Below are 19,466 nucleotides of genomic sequence, written 5' to 3'. Positions count from 1 at the left end.
AGGTCAAACGCTGTGTGTGGCTCAAATCGCACGTTCTCCCGTGATCTGCCTATGCCTTTCAGACACATTCAAAAAGAAAGACGCACACAGTAGGCCCACAATTACTTCATTATCAAGGAATCTCAATGTGAAATCACCTGGCAATTTCCCAATAAACTGTTAATTTTGACTTCCTGGTTGGCAATTATAACCTAGATTAAATAGCACTGAGGGGCACCTGGCTGGCTCAGTTGGAAGAGCATGTGACTCTGGATCCTGGGGTCATGCGTTCGAGCCCCAGGTTCATAGAGATTACTAGAAAAACGAACTTATACATAGTGGTGCTGTGATTTCCACTGAGCTATTGTGCAAATGCTTCTTTCAGCGCCAACACTGACCACACACGTGATCGGTCCACTCATATGAACAGGGAGAGACTCATGAAGCAAGGCCCACCACTCATCGTACAAAACTCACTTGTTCTTTAGAAGAGATCAGGGCAGACAGTATCGTGAGGGGCTCCTGAGATTGCTCTTCTGAAGGATGGCCCCACAGTGATCCCTCTTGCAGCGAGCTCTCCATTCTCAACAGCAATTATCCTTGGATCGGTTCTCTGTATATTAATGCTGTTTTTCTGTTCAAAGGCAAGAGAATCCTCTCAATTAGTTCTGGCCTCTCTCGGTCCTTCAAAAACTGCTTCAGGATTTTAAATTTTACTCTAAAATGCACAGCTAATTTTTAAAAAATACTCCCCAGGCACTGTTTTCAGATTTCCAATTTTAACAAAGTTTAATCACAAAGAGGGAAAATGGGTGAAAGGGATAAAGGTAGTAAAGAGGATTTTAGTCATCTTTGGAAGCTCCCAAACTTCAAGTACATGTTAACAAAATTTTTAAGTTTAAAATTGAGAGGAAAACATGATTTCTTCTTTCTTCTCTTACACAGATGTTTCTTGTGTTCTCTAGAAAACTGCACAGCTCGAACACCTGTCCCCTCATGGGCCGAATGTCACCCCTCCCCACGTTACTAGGACTAATGAGCACACCATTTCCCAACTAAGACCGTACGATGGAGGAGAAAGAAAACTCTGCCAATTTCTTTTCTGCAAGGACATCCTTCACGGAGAATGAGATATCTAAATGTTGGAAAGGAGATGATTTCCTGATCAATCCCTGACCAAGCACAAGCATCCCTAAGTCCTGGGAACAATTAAGCAGTGCCCAGCTCCCTGAACATTGCCTGGGTGCACTGAGGAGACTCAGGCCAAGAGAGGCCTTCCCATCCACTGGCAACAGAGCTTTTATCCAGAGCAAGAGCCCATCTCCACTCACCTGCAGCTGCATTCTCAAGAATTCAGCCACCCCCTCGCCTCCTCTGGATCTCCACTCACAGAGAGTACAAGCAATATGCAGGAAAAGCTGAGCAAGGAGAGAGAAGCCAAGAGACTCTAGTCTTATCCCCCATTCCTGGAGATCCTGATCGTGAATCCCTGAGACCCCTGCATGCAACCCCCCAGCTCCCTCTACAAGAACATGCCATGGGCCCTCAGAGAAGTGGGCAGCTCTCACATCTGCCTGGAGCAAAAGTGAGAAGGCTTTGGCTACTGTTGCTAGTAAATAAAATATGAAGATTCTTTTCTATTTCCAGATAAGGGAATGAAAATCGTAGAGTTTATAAGTTAACCAGCAAGCTGGGTTTTTTTTTTTTAAGATTTTACTTATTTTAGAGAGGGACAGAGAGACAGCAGGAGTGAGGGGCAGAGGAAGAGAGACTCTCAAGCAGACCCCATGCTGAGCATGGAGGCCGACGTGGGGCTCGATCCCAGGACTCTTGAGATCACGACCCAACCCGAAACCAACTGTGCCACCCAGGAGCCCCTCAGACAAGGAAGTGAAAATCATTGAGTTTTAAGTTTTTTTGTTGTTTTTTTTTTTTTTAAGATTTTATTTATTTATTTAATTGACAGAGAGAGAGAGACAGCGAGAGAGGGAACACAAGCAGGGGGAGTGGGAGAGGGAGAAGCAGGCTTCCCATGAAGTAGGGAGCCCAATGCGGGGCTCGATCCCAGGACTCTGGGATCATGACCTGAGCCGAAGGCAGACGCTTAACGACTGAGCCACCCAGGCTCCCTAGTTTGTAAGTTAACCAGCAAGGTTTTCATAAGGTTATTTAATTCTTTCCCTAAACCCCAAACCTAAAAGTCCCCAACTTAGAAAATGTAGAATGCAAGCATCTTACAAGGAAATTTCTTCAATCTAACATTTTAGTAAATTTGTAACTGGAATACTGTCCTACATTAATCATCAGCACAAACAACACCCCAGCATTTCATAAATCTTACATTTAAAAATATTGGTAAACTTTATGGGGCGCCTGGGTAGCTGTCAGTTAGGTGTCTGCCTTCGGCTCAGGTCATGGTCCCAGGGTCCTGGGATCAAGCCCCGCATCGGGTTCCCTGCTCCGCGGGGAGTCTGCTTCTCCCTCTGCCCCTCCTCTCACTCGCTCTCTCAATCTCTCTCTCTCTCAAATAAATAAATTTTAAAAAATAAATAAAGTATTGGCAAACTTTAAATTCTTACCAAAATTTTATTACTTAATTGTATTTCATGGAAAAATGATATATCACAAACAAAAGTAGATTTAACTCACCTCCTTATACCTAGAGTCCAGAAAATAAGGAAGACAAAATAAAAGTTTAATAAATATGACTCTTCTGCTTGGAACTTTAAATACATTCACTTAATTAATCCTTACAAAGACTTTGGTGTATTTACTGCTACGGACTGAATGCCCATGTCCCCTCCGCCCCCACACAACTCCACTAGTCAAAGCCCTACTTCCCAACATGGTGGTCTCTGGAGGTGGTTTAGATGAGGTCATGAGAGTAGGACCCCATGAAGGAACCAGTGACATTATTAGAGGAGCAGACCCACAGCTCTCTCTGCCATGCTGGGACTCAGTGAGTGGCAGGGAACTGGTCCGTCACCAGGTCCCGAATCTGCAGACACTTTGGTCTTGGGAGCTGCCAGGCTCCAGAACTGTGAAAAATAAATGTGTGTTGTCTAAGCCACCAAGTCCGCTGTGTTACAGCCTCCCGGAATGACTACAGCACGTACTTCTTTAACAAATGACATGAACATAGTTTTGGAAAGCTTTAGTAATATGACAAAACTACATGGCTAAAGAATGATACAGCTAGCACTTTAACTTTGGTCTATTTCCCAAACTCAGATTTCACGGTCCTCTTCAGGGGTACAAACCACCCCTAGGTCTTAGCAGGAATGCCCCTCAGCAATCCCCGCCGTGCTCCTTCCAGCAGCTGCTCAGAATCAGTCCTCCCACCTGGGGACCACCTTTAGTCTACCAGCCCACTTCAATCCCCATATCCTCCTTTCCACATGCATCCAGGACAAGAAAATGCAGTTTTGTTCCAACTGCGTATGCAAGACCTGTCCCAATGCCTGGTTACATGGCTTGTGCTCAAAACTATCGGAGATCAAAAATCCCCTTTTGTTAGATCTGCCTATCTCCCTGATACACCCATTTCTTCCACCCGTTTAATGACCAACACCCCGTAACAGACAACAGTCCTATTTCTCAAAATCCAAACATTCAAATAAGTAGTCTTTTTTTTTTTTTTTCCACACCAGCAAATTCTCTGACAGCGACTGGGTGTGCCAGGGTTCGGCTCAATCCTGGCAGTCTCTTCCCCGAGTCATCATCAGATCCCCACAAGCCTTCCTCTACTCCAGATGCCAGCAGCAGATGTAGTGCCGGGCTACTCACACTTCTGCTGGGCACACTGCAGGTCCAGGGGTTCCCACAACCCCTCAAAGGAGGTTTGGTAATTTTCTAGAATGACTCCTAGAATTTAGGAAAAACTTCACTTGAGCTTACTGGTCTGTTATAAAGGACAAAAATGAGCAGTCAGATGAAGAGGTACATGGGGTAAGGTCCAGGAAGGTTCCCAGTGCATCATCCCTGTCCCTGTGGAGGTGGGGTGCACTACCCTCCAGCAGGTAGAAGCTTTCACCAACCTGCAAAGTCTCCAAACTGAGCTCAACCTCCAGCAAGCTCTCCCCTCCCCAGAGGCTGTTGCGTGGGGCTGATATCATTTACAAGCACAAATTTATTCATAACACTCTCCAGCTTTAATTTCTTCCATGCTTTCTCACTGGCCTTGAAGTAGGGCCTTTAGACCTGCCATGATCTTCAGGCCCTGAAACCCTCCTGCCTGCTGCCATAGCTCATCCACCCAGCTCCTCCCACTGCGGTCGGCTCCCTGCTTGTCTCAGCAATTTTACACAAGTTCTGTTACCATGAAAAAAATAAGTCTTTAAAATTATTCGTACTTCCATGAGTATTCCTAAGACTTCGCTCAAATAAATTTTTTACAGGTTTTATTTATTCATTTGAGAGAGAGACAGAGAGCACACAAGCAGGGGGAGAGGCAGAGGAAGAGAGAGAAGCAGGCTCCCCGCTGAGCAGAAAGCCCAGCACCAGACTCAATCCCAGACCCTGAGATCATGACCTGAGCTGAAGGCAGATGCTTAACCAACTGAGCCACCCAGGCGCCCCTGCTCAAATAAATTTTTAAGAATTAACTAAAATATCTGCATTTTACATAAGAGTTATATCCTTTAGGATTACATACACACAGTTTTGTTCCTTAAATTTCTTTAAATTACCTCTCCTAAATTAGCCTCTAAACAACAGAGTCTGACAATTTATCCTTCTTATTCTCTAGGACAGCTCCTCTCTCTGGCACAAGCCCTGTTCAGAGTCTCCTACCGCACACGTCCGTCTGATGAAGAGAGATCCTCACTGCCGCAAGGACACTGCAGTGTGACTAGGCAAGACGACACAGAAGAGAACCCTGGAGACGGAGCACTTGATCACCTCAAATGCCTGCTATAAAAATAATACTCTCAACTTTTGAGAGTTAGTATAGATTCACTTTTATATTTGATATAAATACACTGAAAAGAAAACAAGACAAACCATTCTTTCTGGAATCAAATGCCTGTGCCTAAAATGAAAATACACTGCCTGATAATTTTCTTCAGAAGTCATTTATTCTTTTATATATTAAGATAGATCCTAAGACTTATCAGCTTTTTCGTATTATTAAAAAATAGTTGAAACACATCCTATTTATGGGAAAACCAACACTAAAAGTATAATTTATTCTTGGAACTTATAATATTTTGAAGCATGTCGAGTATTACAGTCACTAGGATTTCAAGAAATCTGACTTGAAGAGATCTGTGTTGGATGGTCTTTCTCTCTTCCCAGGAGCTAATGGGAGAGAAGGGTCCGCACAAAGATTCCATTTGCCTGCCTCGAGGTGACCAGGAGGGGTGCTGCGGGCAATGCCCTGGGCCTAGAAGGGTACACAACGTCTCCCCTCCAGGTTTTCACCACAGGCACACCTCATTTTAGTGCACTCCGCAGAGTTGTTGTTGTTTTTTTTTTAAGATTTTATTTATTCATTTGAGACACAAAGATAGAGAGACCATGAGCAGGGGGAGAGACAGAGGGAGAGGGAGAAGCAGGCTCCCCGCTGAGCCAGGAGCCAGATGTGGGGCTCAATCCCAGGACCCCAGGATCATGACCTGAGCCGAAGGTAGAGGCTTAACCATGTGAGCCACCCAGGCGCCCCTGTTCTGTGTGTTCTGACTGCTCCACTAAGCTGTCCCCCCATCTCTCTCCCTCTCCTTGGGTCTCTGGTCCATAAGACACAACAATATTGATATTAGACCAATTAATAACCCTACAGGGGCGCCTGGGTGGCTCAGTGGTTAAGCGTCTGCCTTCAGCTCAGGTCATGATCCCAGGGTCCTGGGATGGAGCCCCGCATCGGGCTCTCTGCTCAGCGGGAAGCCTGCTTCTCCCTCCCCCACTCCCCCTGCTTGTGTGCCCTCTCTTGCTGTCTCTGTCAAATAAATAAAATCTTAAAAAAAGGGGGGGGGGCCTGGGTGGCTCAGTTGTTAAGAGTCTGCCTTCGGCTCAGGTCATGATCCCAGGGTCCTGGGATTGAGCCCCGCTTCGGGCTCCCTGCTCAGCGGGAAGCCTGCTTCTCCCTCTCCCACTCCCCCTGCTTGTGTTCCCTCTCTCACTGTGTCTCTCTGTCAAATAAATAAAATCTTTAAAAAATAGTAAAAAAAAAAATAAAATCTTAAAAAAAAAAGGCGCTAGTCCAGTGAACACATGAATAAGAAAGTGAAGTGAAACAAGCTTATTGCTGATATGGAGAAAGTGTGAGTGGTCTGGATAGAACACAACATTCCCTAAGTCAAAGCCTAACCCACGGCAAGGCCCTAACTGCCTTCAGTTCCGTGAAGGCTGAGGGAGGCGGGGAAGCTGCAGAAGAAAAGTCTGAAGCCAGCAGAGACTGGCTGGTGAGCATTAGGGAAAGAAGGCGTCTCCATAACATGAGAGGACAAGGTGAGGCAGCAGGTGCTGATGGAGAAGCTGCAGCACATCATCCAGAAGATCTAGCTCAGAGAATTCAGGAACGTGGCTACACTCAACAACAGACTGTCAGTGTAGACCCAACAGCCTTCTGTTGGAAGAAGATGCCATGTAGGGCTTTCATAACCGGAGAGAAGTCAATGCCTGGCTTCAAAGCTTCAAAGGACAGGCTGACTCTCTTGTGAGGGGCTAATGCAGCTGGTGACTCTAAGTGGAAGCCAGTGTCCACGAACCATTCTGAAATCCTAGGGCCCTTCAGACTCATGCTTAATCTACTCTGCCTGTGCCCTGTAAATGGAACAACACAGCCTGGATGACAACACATCTGTCTACAACATGGTTTACTGAATATTGTAAACCACCATTGAGGATCTACTGCTCAGAAAAGATTCCTTTCAAAATACGACTGTTGTTGATCTCTGCACCTGATCACCCACCCAAGGGCTCTGAGGGAGACAGACAATGAGATTAATGTGGTTTTCAGTCCTGCTAACGCAGCATCCATTCTGCAAAATGGCAGGGGAAAAGGGGACACAGACCCAGAACTTTGATAAATTATAGGGGAATAAAAGCTTATAAGGGTCTCTATAGAGAAAAATCCAAAAACAGAAGAGTTTCCCCCCTTTAAACTGTAGGCTCAGAGCGCCTGGGTGGCCTCAGTGTAAGCGTCTGCCTTCGGCTGATCCCGGGGTCCTGGAATGGAGCCCCCCCCACCCCGCGTCGGGCTCCCTACTCAGGGGGGAGTCTGCTTCTCCCTCTCTGACCCTACTGCCCACCTGTGCTGTCTCAAATAAATAAAAATCTTAAAAAAAAAAAAAAAAATTGTACGCACAGTTGTAAATATGAAACAATTGAATAAATATTTGTTAGGGAAGAAAAGGTGTGGTACTGAAAAAGCAACATTTGTGGGGACTGGAAAGTGCAGCTGAAGGTCATTCACGAAGAGGCCTGGGGAGACCAGTGCTGAGAAGGAAAGAGCATATGCAAATGTCCCAAGGTGAGGCGAGCCTGACAGGACCGTGACTTAGCCAAGTGGTCTGTGTGCTGCAACAGTGAGTCAGTTACAGCCCTCTGGTGACAGTTAACAACCCAGGTTTTATTTATTTATTTATTTATTTTTAAAGATTTTATTTATTTATTTGACAGAGAGAGACAGCGAGAGAGGGAACACAAGCAGGGGAGGTGGGAGAGGGAGAAGCAGGCTTCCCGCGGAGCAGGGAGACCGATGCGGGGCTCGATCCCAGGACCCTGGGATCATGACCTGAGCCGAAGGCAGATGTTTAACGACTGAGCCACCCAGGCGCCCCAACCGAGGTTTTAATATTACATTTCATTTCTGTTTTGTTCAGTGTTCATCTCTGGCAAACAAATACTAAAATCTGTTTGTGTATTTTTTCCGCAAACAAAACACCATATGGAAGCTTCTTTGTGAAAGGAAAATGAATAGAAGCATTAAGATACAATTGCTGAGACAGAGCTCCTTATATTCACCCCAGCTCAGTTATATCTGAGAGGCAGAGAGTTGAGAAGGGAGATGCTAATCTTAAAGTAAAAAGACTAAAGATATTCTATTTGAATCTGATAGTTGGCTCCCTACTGCTGGCTCTTTCTGTCCTTTAAGTTAGCGGTCCAGGAAAACTGGTTTTTATTAGATAAAACATAAGCAGTGGTCATTTCAGAAAGTAAGAGAATATCAAATCCCTATGCTCTCCCCTGTTGACACCCACGAAAACGCCCATGCAAAGTCAAAATTCACATGATTATGTGAAATAATTTATAACCTCAATGGAAAGTGGTCCAAGAATAATTTCCATTATAATAAGCACTACTTATGTAGGGATGCATTTTCTCCTGAAAAAGGGATGCAAGGAAACAGAGACTCGGAGACATGGTGTACAGTTTAGTTTGGTTTACTCAGATACCCACCTTATGGGCTCAGTTTGTCATAGGGAGATATGCATCCCATACAGACTCAAGGGGACTCATTCCATATGATGTGGAGACTCCCAAATACACATTATATATAAACCTAAACATTGAGGATTTGATGGAGAAGGTGACCTGGAGGCTGGATGGGTTACATAGAATTCTATCACTTGACTCCTATGTAAGCAGAGAGGGGATGAAGAAAAAGTAAATGGAGAGTCCAAATGTTAAGACTACTTGACCACCAATGGTATAAAGTCCTGGCTCCTTAGTCAGAGTCCACTTCCTAGCAGGTCTGAGAGGAGTAAGCTGAGCTCAGGGGAATGGAGATTTGGAGATTTGGAGGAGAGCAGGGCCTCCCTTCTTTGTAAGAACTCCAGAGTGGTTACTGTTCTATTGCCTAACAGAAAAATATCTACCAAATTCTCAATTGATTTGAGTTCAAATATTAATATTAAATCGACTTAAAAGTTTTGAGAAAGCCATAGGGACGCCTGGGTGACTCAGTCGTTAAGCGTCTGCCTTTGGCTCAGGTCGTGATCCCAGGGTCCTGGGATGGAGCCCCACATTGGGCTCCCTGCTCAGCGGGAAGCCTGCTTCTCCCTCTCCCACTCCCCCTGCTTGTGTTCCCTCTCTCACTGCCTCTTTCTGTCAAATAAATAAATAAAATCTTAAAAAAAAAAAAAAGAAGTTTTGAGAAAGCCAGAAGGGTGTCCTCTCTTATAATCTTTGGTAAGTTCTGCAGCATGAACAGTTGCAATCTAGTATTGCCAAATTCCAACCAGCATAAACCTCAGTGTTTCCAAAAGAAACATTAAAAAGAAGATTATTAATTTACAGTTTCTTGTAAGAGTTTATTAAGGGTATAAATGAAGCTACTGAAATTTGAAAATCCAATTTGATCATTGTTTTTTAATGTTTATGGTGTGAAAATTCGTAATGGGAAACCTCCCTAAAATGGAGTCGGGAGATCTGGCAGGGAGAACTCTCAGGCAACTGCAGACCCAGTAGGAAGAGGGACTGGACCTTTCAGGGACTTGACCTTGCACGTGGATACTACTCTACAACTCCAGCAGGAGGAAGAAAAGCTCTCCTCATCCCCCCCCAGGACCACAGCTCAGCCAATGAGAAGCCACCACACTTCAAACTCCCAGTTTCCTCCAATGGACTTTTAGTTCACAGCAACCTTCCCAACTTACCCCTTTTCTCCTTAAAAAAGCATGCCTCTCCTTTGTTCCCCTACTTGCCTACAGCTTTTCTACAGCTTGTTTGTCCCGGATTGCAATTCTATTCCCAAATATTCCCCAATATTTACCAGCTGGTAAAATAAATGGCAGTTCTACTTTTAAGGTTAACAATGGGAAACAATAAACATCCGTATCAAATGTCCTCAGATACTAAAAAATTAATTTTTCATTAACTAAAAGCAAAAACTACGTATTTCCTAAACAGTACTCGTTTTACAAGCCTCATTATCCTAACTGGACACAAAACATCGAGAAATAGAAAACAAAAACCCTGATTAGAATACCCCATACTTCTCAAAATTAAACATTTTCGGATAGCTCTGACAGCAGACGTCGGACAACGGGAACTCGCCATCCACGGAGCACTTAACGACCTACACCGACACTCGGATGCCAGCCCCGCTTCGCCCCAAGTCCCGACACGGAGCCCGCGGCCGCGGCTCTGCCTCCCGCCGAGGACGCCCCGCTCTCTCCCGCCTGGCCTCCGCCACCCCCGCTCGCTCCGCGAACCCGCGTCCAGCGCAGCAGCCGCGGCGGCGGCGGCGGCCGGGGTCCCGCCGGCCCCGCGCCCCCAGCCCGGCGCGTCCACACAACCGGGGGCCGTGCACACACCTGTCACCCCACCCGGGAGGCGTCTGCGCACGCAGGGCAAGAGGCCTCGCGGCTCTAAGTCTCACCTGGAACTGCCCGAAACAGCTCCCCGGAAGTAGGGAAGCAGCGGCCGGATCCCTCGGACACCAGGCAGCCGCCAACCGACCCGAGCGGCCAGCCGGCCGGCGCGCGGCAGCGAACGAGGGGCCGACCGGAAAGTCTGCGGCCGCCTCTTCCTACCTCCGTACGCACCCTGCCCGGGCCCCGCCCCACGCCGGCCGCGCCCCGGCCGCGGCCCCGCCCCTCCGCCGACGTCCCGTCCCTGCTCCGCGCTCGCCCTCCCCGGGCCCCGCCCCACGCCGGCCGCGGCCCCGCCCCTCCGCCGACGTCCCGTCCCTGCTCCGCGCTCGCCCCCCCGGGCCCCGCCCCACGCCGGCCGCGGCCCCGCCCCTCCGCCGACGTCCCGTCCCGGCTCCGCGCTCGCCCTCCCCGGGCCCCGCCCCACGCCGGCCGCGGCCCCGCCCCTCCGCCGACGCCCCGTCCCTGCTCCGCGCTCGCCCCCCCGGGCCCCGCCCCACGCCGGCCGCGGCCCCGCCCCTCCGCCGACGTCCCGTCCCGGCTCCGCGCTCGCCCTCCCCGCGCCCCGCCCCGCGCCGGCCGCGGCCCCGACCCGCCGCCGACGTCCCGGCTTCGTGCTCGCCCTCCCCAGGCCCCGCCCCTCCGCTGACGTTCCGCCCCGGCCCCGCCCCACGCTGGCCGCACCCCGGTCCCAGCCCCGCCCCTCCGCGGACGTCCCGTCCCCGCTTTCTGCTCACCCTCCGCAGGCCCCGCCCCACGCTGGCCGCGCCCCGGCCCCGGCCCCGGCCCCGCCCATCCGCTGACGTCCCGCCCCGGCTTCGTGCTCGCCCTCCCCAGGCCCCGCCCCTCCGCTGACGTCCCGTCCCGGCTCAGCGCTCGCCCTCCCCAGAATCCTCCCCACGCCGACCGCACCCCGGCCCCAGCCCCGCCTCTCCGCTGACGTCCCGTCCCCGCTTTCCGCTCACCCTCCCCAGGCCCCGCCCCACGCCGGCCGCGCCCGCGCACTGGCCCCACCCCACGCTGGCAGCGCCACTCTCTAGCTCGGTCCCAGTCCATCTGACACCGCCTCTACAAGCCCCGCCCCTAGAAGGCTCCGCCCCAATTCGTAATTTCCTGGCGCCAGAACTTTTCTTGGCGCGAAGGATCCCCTGCGGTGGTGGGTGGGCGTTGGTGTTTGTGGTTCAAAGCCGCGCTCCGCGGCCGCGTCCCCGCCCGGTCCTCCCGGACGGCACAGGCCCCGTCCCTGCCCGCCCCGCCCGCGCGGAGCTCCGCTTCGCCCTTAAACGCCCCGCGGCCGGGCGCTGGGGCCGGGCCAGCGTCTGTCCGGTTGGAGTGGCTCCGAGGCCTGCACGCTCGGCCTCCCAGCTTTGCGTGTCTTCTCTGTGTCCCCGCACCGCGCCGCGTCCTCACTCGGGACGTGGGTCCTGGCTCTGCACGTACCCCCACAGCCCGCTGGCGCCCGGGCCGCCCGACACCCCCCGCCCCGGCATTCAGCTCACCCCAGTCCTCGCGGGACACCCGCCTCCCCATTCCCGTCCTCCGGCAGCGGGCCCCGCGGCTCCCGGGCCCCCCCTCCGCAGCCTCCGATGGCGGAGGGGACGACCCCGCTCTGGGACACCGCGTGCTGTTCTGTCCCTAGGCCCGTTCCCCTGGCCGTACCTGCCAGAGCTTGTTTACTTTCCCAGTGTCCCACTGCAAAGTCCGCGCTCCCTAGGCAGCCGGCATCTTCGTTCCAGCTCGAGTGTGGAGTGGGCGGGGAGAGGAGGGAAAAAAGAGCCCGAGAGGGAGAACCCGGGAGACAGCGTGTAAGGGAGAGTGAGTAAGAGCAAAATAGAGGATGAGAAGGGGGAGGGCCTATGGAGTTGGAAAAACAGTAACAGTGGAAGAGAGGAACCTGGGCGAGAAGCAGTGGGGTCAGCAGAGAGATGGAGGAGGGGGCCTAGACCAGCAGCAGCAGTGGGGGGCAGCGGAAGGGCAAATGCCAAATTCATTCCAGTTTTAGTTTCCACACCACTTTCCCTTTTAAATTTATTGTGTGAGGTTCAGATTGGAGGCCTCAGTGCTTTCCCAATCCTTATTACATATTGAAAATATTATTTGGTACTCAGTAATTTTACACCGATTTAATGTGCACTCAGTGAAGATATTGATACTTTTTAGTATTAACAGCCAGACCCGGTGTAATCAGTCTAATAGGTAACAGCTTCCCTTCTTCGCTTATGTGATCTTTTGACTTAGCTGGCTGTGCGCTAAGGTCTCCAACTAAGTGTGAGTTCTCTTCAAGTGTCCTTTGTCCTTTGTCCTCAACAAATGTTGAGGGATGGGCTGGATTGTCCAGCCATTCTTGTTCCTAGCTAGCCCTCTGGGGGGACATGTACGGGTCGTTCCCTGGTTCCGCTGGGGACTGAGACAACCTCTTGTGTCTCGGTGTGTGCATCACCTTCTCAGCGGCGCCGACCAGTCCCAGCCTCCCCTCCTCGGCATCCAAGGTAGGCCTAGAAAGCCTTCCATGAGAGTTCCATTTTGGGCAGTGGCATTTCCCAGGCTCCTGAACTGACCTAGGAAATTCTGCAGAGGGGTTAAGTAGCATAGACACCCTCTCCAATCTTTCCAGGCAGACACTATGGCTCTTGGGTCCTCGTGGCCACTTGGAAAATTTCAATAGAGTCAGGCAGAGCATGGTGAAGTTCACTGCTGGTCCATGGTAACAAAGGGGGTTCCTGGCTTGATTTAAACTTTTTTTTTTTTTTTGGTGGCTCCAGTGGGCCAAAATGCCCTGGCTATTGTTTTCACTTTTCCCGTCTCCCACTAGAAAAAGAAGCTAAAATAGAGGATGCAGATGATCTAACGGACTTGGAATGACACAATAAGAGTGAAAGGGAGTGGGTGAATATCATATTTTGGTATTCAAGTTTTACTACAATACATACAATACAATATCCATTTTTCCTCTTAAAATGTTTTTTCATATGGCACTTCAATGAGCTTGTCTTGGTATTTTTATTTTATTTATTTATTTTTTAAGATTTTATTTATTTATTTATTTGAGACAGAGAGAATGAGAGAGAGAGAGAGCACATGAGAGGGGGGAGGGTCAGAGGGAGAAGCAGGCTCCCTGCCGAGCAGGGATCCCGATGCGGGACTCGATCCAAGGACTCCAGGATCATGACCTGAGCCGAAGGCAGTCGCTTAACCAACTGAGCCACCCAGGTGCCCCAATTGTTTTGGTATTTTTAGAATGGAAATAAAAATATGAAATTGATAAGGCTTTTCAAGAAATGATATCTATGAAGTGTGCAATATGTTTGAGATATGAAAGACCAACAGGACAAAGTTTTCAGGTTCATAATGTGTAATGAGTCATGAAAAGTTTATTCATATCTTATTTCCCATCATGCATTAGAAACGTGTATTTAGGGGCAGTAGGAACTCACTTATGATTTTTGTCAGCTAGGTCAAGTGAGGGGCGCCCAGGTGGCTCAGTCGGTGAAGCATCTGCCTTTGGATCAGGTCATGATCCCAGGGTCCTGGAATCGAGTCCTGCATAGGGCTCCCTGCTCAGCGGGGAGCCTGTTTCTCCCTCTGCCTGCCTCTCTCCCTGCTTGTGCTCTCTCTCTGTCAAATAAATAAATAAAATCTTTAAAAAAATTTTAATGTAAAAAACTACTTGCATGGATTTTGTTTTCTTGAGATATGGTTTCCAAATGACACATTATATGTTTAGTATAAGTTTTGTTTATATCAAGAAGGACATCTAGAATAGATGGTCATATGTATTTCTTATGCAATCCAACTCATGTCCTAGGAGCAATATTAGATTATTATTTACATGTGCTTATGGTTCCAAAATGCTGAAAATAGAAATTAGCAAAATATGACAGGACATGAAAATTCATCTGAAAGACAAATTGTCATTCAGAGGCAGTTCTTCTTTTGATTCCTATAAATGTGTTTGTGTGTACGTTTTCCAGGGAAGCTGGACTTAGTTAGGATCCATTTTTGCCTCCATCCAAAGCCCTGCCTACAGCAAACATTAGGCCACAGCCCTGTCTCAGTACTGACTGCCTTGCTGCACTTTCTGCTAGCTACACTCATGTCTGGACTCCTGGATGTGGGCTCTTTGTCTGGGGCTGTTGATGGACCATGAGATCAGTCCCTGGGCATCCTCCTCAGTGTTCCCCAGCCACTAGGGGATGCCTTGGGGTGGGCTCACTGGCTCCCAGGTTCTGGGATATTCTTAGAAAATTCTGGGGATGCCTGGATGGCTCAGTTGGTTAAGCGTCTGCCTTTGGCTCGGGTCATGATCCTAGAGTCCTGGGATCGAGTCCCGCATCGGGCTCCCTGCTCAGCAAGGAGCCTGCTTCTCCCTCTTCCTCTGCCAATCCCCCTGATTGTGCTCCCTTCCTCTCTCCCTCTGACAAATAAATAAATTAAATTAAATTAAATTAAATTAAATTAAAAAAAGAAAAATTCTGCACAGGCGCCAGTAGGTGGGGACTTCTCTCAAGACTTGTCAACTTGCCCAGTGGTGTTTGAGCCCTGGGGGTCTTAGGAAATTTGAAGCGACTCTGGTGGTCTAAGGATGCCCTCCCAGTACCTTTAAGCAGCCATGAGCCCTTACTGGACTCCAGGTACCTTAGAATATTTTCCAGGGGCTCAGGCAGGACAAGATCCCCTCCTTAAGTCTCCCCTGTAGAAATAGTGATTCTGGGCATCTGGAAAGGGACTTGAAAATTTCCAGGCACTTATCAGGGGAAATGCCATCGAGTGAGGGAGCGCCTGTGTGTTTGCATATGTTGGGAATATCTAGTCATCCTATCCAGTAACTCCTACCCTGATTGGATGGAGAAACATTATTTATGTTTTATAACAACAGCAGTGATTAATCATTGCAGCAATAATTATAATAATGCTGATGAACATCAATAATAATAATGACGCTCTTTATGATGATGACAATAATAAAAACCATCAGAAGAATCCTCAGAAGCTGGGAGAATAGAAGACAGGACCTCCTGGAGTGAATGGCAAAGTGTCCAAATCAGGATTTGTGGAATGGTGTGAGTCAGAGTCCCAGTTCTGCACAGACTTGCTTTGTTTTCTTGTGCGTCGCAGGTCCCGTTTCTCACAAATTGAAGGTGTGTGGCAGCCCTGCAGAGAGTAAGTCTGTTGACACCATTTTTCCAACAGCAGTTACTAACTCTGTATCTCTGGGTCACATTTGGAAATTCCTGCAATATTTCAGATTGTTTCTTTGGAAGTGGAACCTGAAGATGGGACTGAATTATTGATTTTGTTTGTTTTTTTTAAATTTATTTATTTGAGAGAGAGGGAGAGAGTTGTGAGAGGGAGAGAAGCAGTCTCCCCCTGAGCAGGGACCCCGGCACGGGGTTTGATCCCGGGACCCCGAGATCATGTCCTGAGCCCAAGCCAGACACTGAACCGACAGAGCCACCCAGATGCCCTAATTGCTGGATTTTCAGGATCAAACTTGAACAGATGAGGAGTTGCTTCTTGTGGATGAGCAAAGAAAGTGGCTTCCTGAGATGGAATCCATTCCTGGTGAAGATGCTGTGAAGACTGTTGAAATGATGACAAAGGATTTGGATCATTACATAAACTTAGTAGATAAATCGGCCCCAGGGTTTGAGAGGACTGACTCTGATTTTGAAAGAAATTCTACTGTGGGTAAAGTGTTCTCAAACAGCATCAGAGAAAATCGTGAAAAGGAAGAGTCAATTGATGTGGCAAACTTTATTGTCTTATTTTAAAGATTGATTGATTTATTTATGAAACAAGAGGAAACCAGAGAGGGAGACAAACCATAAGAGACTCAATCTCAGAAACAGAGGGTTGCTGGAGGGGAGGCGGATGGGATGGCTGGGTGATGGACTTTGGGGAGGGTATGTGATGTGGTGAGCGCTGTGAATTGTGTAAGACTGATGGATCACAGACCCGTACCCCTGAAACAAATAATACATTATATGTTAATAATAAAAATAACAGAAATATAGTAGTTAAAATACTATATTAAGGATCATAGTTATAAGCAAGCCGATTGGACAAAAATGTATCGTTGAGTTTTATACACTCTAGTTGGGTTGTTTTCTGTAGCAGAAATACAGATCTTTTTTTTAAAGTTACCAGTAGAAAGGAAACTGCATTCTTTTTTTTTTTTACCTTGTCATCCCAGTTGCTAGGAGTCCTACATTTATACCAGAAGCCAAGCTGCTGCCCTGGCAGCCTCCACAAGGGGGAAATTACGGTCTGGGCTGTTCAATTGTCAGGATGTACTTTTGAAATCATCTTATTGCCATGATTCTTCTGTGTCCTCTTTTGCAGTTAAAATAAGGAGTTTCAAAAAGGAGTGAGTTATACAAACGAATACGTTTCACAGTCTGATATGTGAGTGAGTGTGGCAAAACTAAAACACTTAACTGTTGAATACCTACTGGCTTGCTAAGCAGTGGACCACAGATTCTGTGAATTAATCTCCATCAGGCCTCTAAATTTTGCCAAGTCTGTAATGCTAAAAAATAAAGCTACAAATTAAGCACTTAGAAATTTTTTTTTTTAAAGATTGATTGATTTATCTTTCTTTTTTTTTCTTTTACGACTTATTTATTTGACAGAGAGAGACAGCAAGAGAGGGAACACAAGCAGGGGGAGTGGGAGAGGGAGAAGCAGGCTTCCCGCTGAGCAGGGAGCCCGATGCGGGGCTCGATCCCAGGACCCCGGGATCATGACCTGAGCCGAAGGCAGACGCCCAACGACTGAGCCACCCAGGCGCCCCTGATTGATTTATCTTAGAGAAAGAGAGAGAGAGAGAGCTAGCAGGGGGAGGGATCAGGAGAGAAGCAGGCTCCCCGCCGAGCACAGATTCCCAGCGCGCGGCTCCATCTCACGACCCTGAGATCATGACCTGAGCCGAAACCCAGCTGGATGCCTCACTGACTGAGCCGCCCAGGCGCCCCTGCTGTCTGATTTTAAGAAACTGCTCTAGCAGCCACCCTGCCCGGGCAGCAGCCATCAGCACTGATGCGACACCCTCCACCAGCAAAGAGGTTAGGACTCACTGAAAGCTCAGAGGATGGTTAGCATTTTTTCGTAACGAAGTCTTTTTTAATGAAAGGCACTTACGTTGGGTCTTTTTACAGTATCATATAAACATGACTTTTATACACATTGGAAAACAAAAAAATGTACGTGACTCACTTTACTGCAAGACTGGCTTTGTTGCAGTGGTTTGGTCCTGAATGGCAGAATCTCTGGGGAGTCCCTGGGGCCTTGAAACGCAGCCCATGCTGGGCGCCTGGGTGGCTCGGTCGGTTAAGTGTCTGCCTTGCTCCCGGGTCATGATCCCGGAGTCCCAGGATCGACTCCCGCATTGGGCTCCCTGCTCCCTCTGCCCCTCCCCCCACTTGTGCACACTCTCTCATTCTCTCTCTCTCAAATAAATAAATGAAATCTTAAAAGAAAGAAAGAAAGAAAGAAAGAAAGAAAGAAAGAAAGAAAGAAAGAAAGAAAGAAAGAAAGAAAGAAAAGAAAGAAACGTGGCCCATGAAAGTGAAGAACAAGGAGCAGAAAGGAGAAGCAAACCACAGAAGCACAGCAAGTATGCCGTGGAGGGTTCCTGGGTGGACACTGGATGAGAGTGTAGTAGGAGCCCCTCTGCTCCCCACACACAGCTGCTTTCTGGAGCGCAGCCCCCCTGCCAAGCGAACAGGACTCCTGACCCCATGCCCACGTTCCTGCAGTGCAGCAGTCCTGTCTGCCATGCACATTAACCCCTCAGCCGTATGTCATCCCTCTCCACCATGCCACCCAGTCTGCTTATCCCAGGCCCGGAGGTCCAGATAGCTGTTGGCAAACGCCCACCCAAAGCCACCGGAGGGCACTGACCTCAGTGATCCCAAGCCAGCAGGGGGACACGGGCTGGCTGGTCTTTGTCCATCAGCAAAGACTTCACATCTTCCTTCTCCATCACTTAACCACCATCATGTATGCTCCACTCACCTGGCATCAGTTTGTCCTGAAGAAATCTGTATTTTCTGTCCCCGACACCTGCTTTCTAGTTAGTAAGTTACTGAGACCCATAGATCAAATCACACCAAATATCATATTGGGATACCAGAAGCCTGAAAGCTAAGTCCAACTAATGGTCATCCCAAAAACTGCATGGAAATCATCCACTAATTCCACATAAATATGGTGTCTTTGTACAGTTACAATACATCGCCGTGAAAAACACAAAGTTCCCCCTTCTTGGAGCTTACTTTCAGATCTCTTCTACAGTCTATTTTTTTCTGTAAGTGGTCAGATAGTAAATATTTTGTGCTTTGCAAGTCTTGAGTCTCTGTGACATGTACTCATTTTTTCCATAATTGTACAAAAACAGTCATCAACCATACACAAACAAATGACTGTGGTTAAATTCCAGTGCACAAGAACATCTGAATTTCAGATATAATTTTTATACATCAAAAATGGGCTTTGGGGCGCCTGGGTGGCTCAGTCGTTAAGCGTCTTCGTTCAGTTCAGGTCATGATCCCAGGGTCCTGGGATCGAGCCCCGCATCAGGCTCCCTGCTCCGTGGAGAGCCTGCCTCTCCCTCTGCCCTGCCCCTCCCCCTGCTTGTGCTCTCTCTGTGTCTCTGTCTCTCTCTCTCAAATAAATAAATGAGAATCTTAAAAAAAAGAGGGGGGGCTTCTTTTGATATTTTTCAAAATTGAAAAATGTAAGACCCCGTTTAACTCGCAGGCTTAAAAACATGCAGAAGGCAAGATCCAGCGCACGGTCAGCAGTTAGGACCCTGACTTGCGTCATTGTTTCCAGAGCCAACTCTTTCATCCTTAACAACAGTATTTCAGATCGTCTCCACCCAACTTCTACCCCAACCCACTCAACACGTTTTTCAAGTCTTTTACTGATGTGTTCATTTTGACATCATGTGTCCTGTGTTCAGAACAGAGCTGAATTCAGAAGGAAAACCTCCGCGGTTTTAGAAAGTTCAGCCAAGCAGTATTCTGTATCTGATTTTCATTGGGTTAAGAAGTCCGTGTCCCCTCACAACTAAGACTTCTTTAATTTACATCAGTTGTACAGCATTTGAGTGACTGTTGCTTCCGCCCAGGTTTGTTGCACAAGGTGCATGTATTAGATTTTTTTTTT

General features: G+C 48.3%; 1 protein-coding gene and 1 long non-coding RNA gene across 4 annotated transcripts in view; one reads left to right on the top strand and one right to left on the bottom strand.

Moving 5' to 3' along the window:
* Positions 1 to 10,498, bottom strand: part of LOC118551618 (zinc finger protein 705F-like) — a 54,820-nt gene extending 44,322 nt beyond the window's left edge. Inside the window, exons 1-2 of one of the 3 annotated variants that reach the window (XM_036117490.2) lie at positions 10,304 to 10,498; positions 457 to 613 (exon numbers count right to left, since the gene is read on the bottom strand). In XM_036117490.2, coding sequence (XP_035973383.2) covers positions 457 to 561 — 105 coding nt within the window. In that variant the 5' untranslated portion in view covers positions 562 to 613; positions 10,304 to 10,498. The remainder of the gene's footprint in view (positions 1 to 456; positions 614 to 10,303) is intronic. The other 2 variants (XM_078069929.1, XM_036117479.2) reach the window with 2 other exon arrangements.
* Positions 1 to 19,466, top strand: part of LOC144381433 (uncharacterized) — a 148,058-nt gene that overhangs the window by 15,988 nt on the left and 112,604 nt on the right. The window lies entirely within an intron of this gene.

Source organism: Halichoerus grypus, chromosome 3 (assembly GCF_964656455.1).
Source record: "Halichoerus grypus chromosome 3, mHalGry1.hap1.1, whole genome shotgun sequence".
In the NCBI taxonomy this organism is placed as follows: Eukaryota; Metazoa; Chordata; class Mammalia; order Carnivora; family Phocidae; genus Halichoerus; species Halichoerus grypus.
Note: the sequence above shows the minus strand (reverse complement) of the source record. Positions and strands in the feature narration are given on the sequence as shown.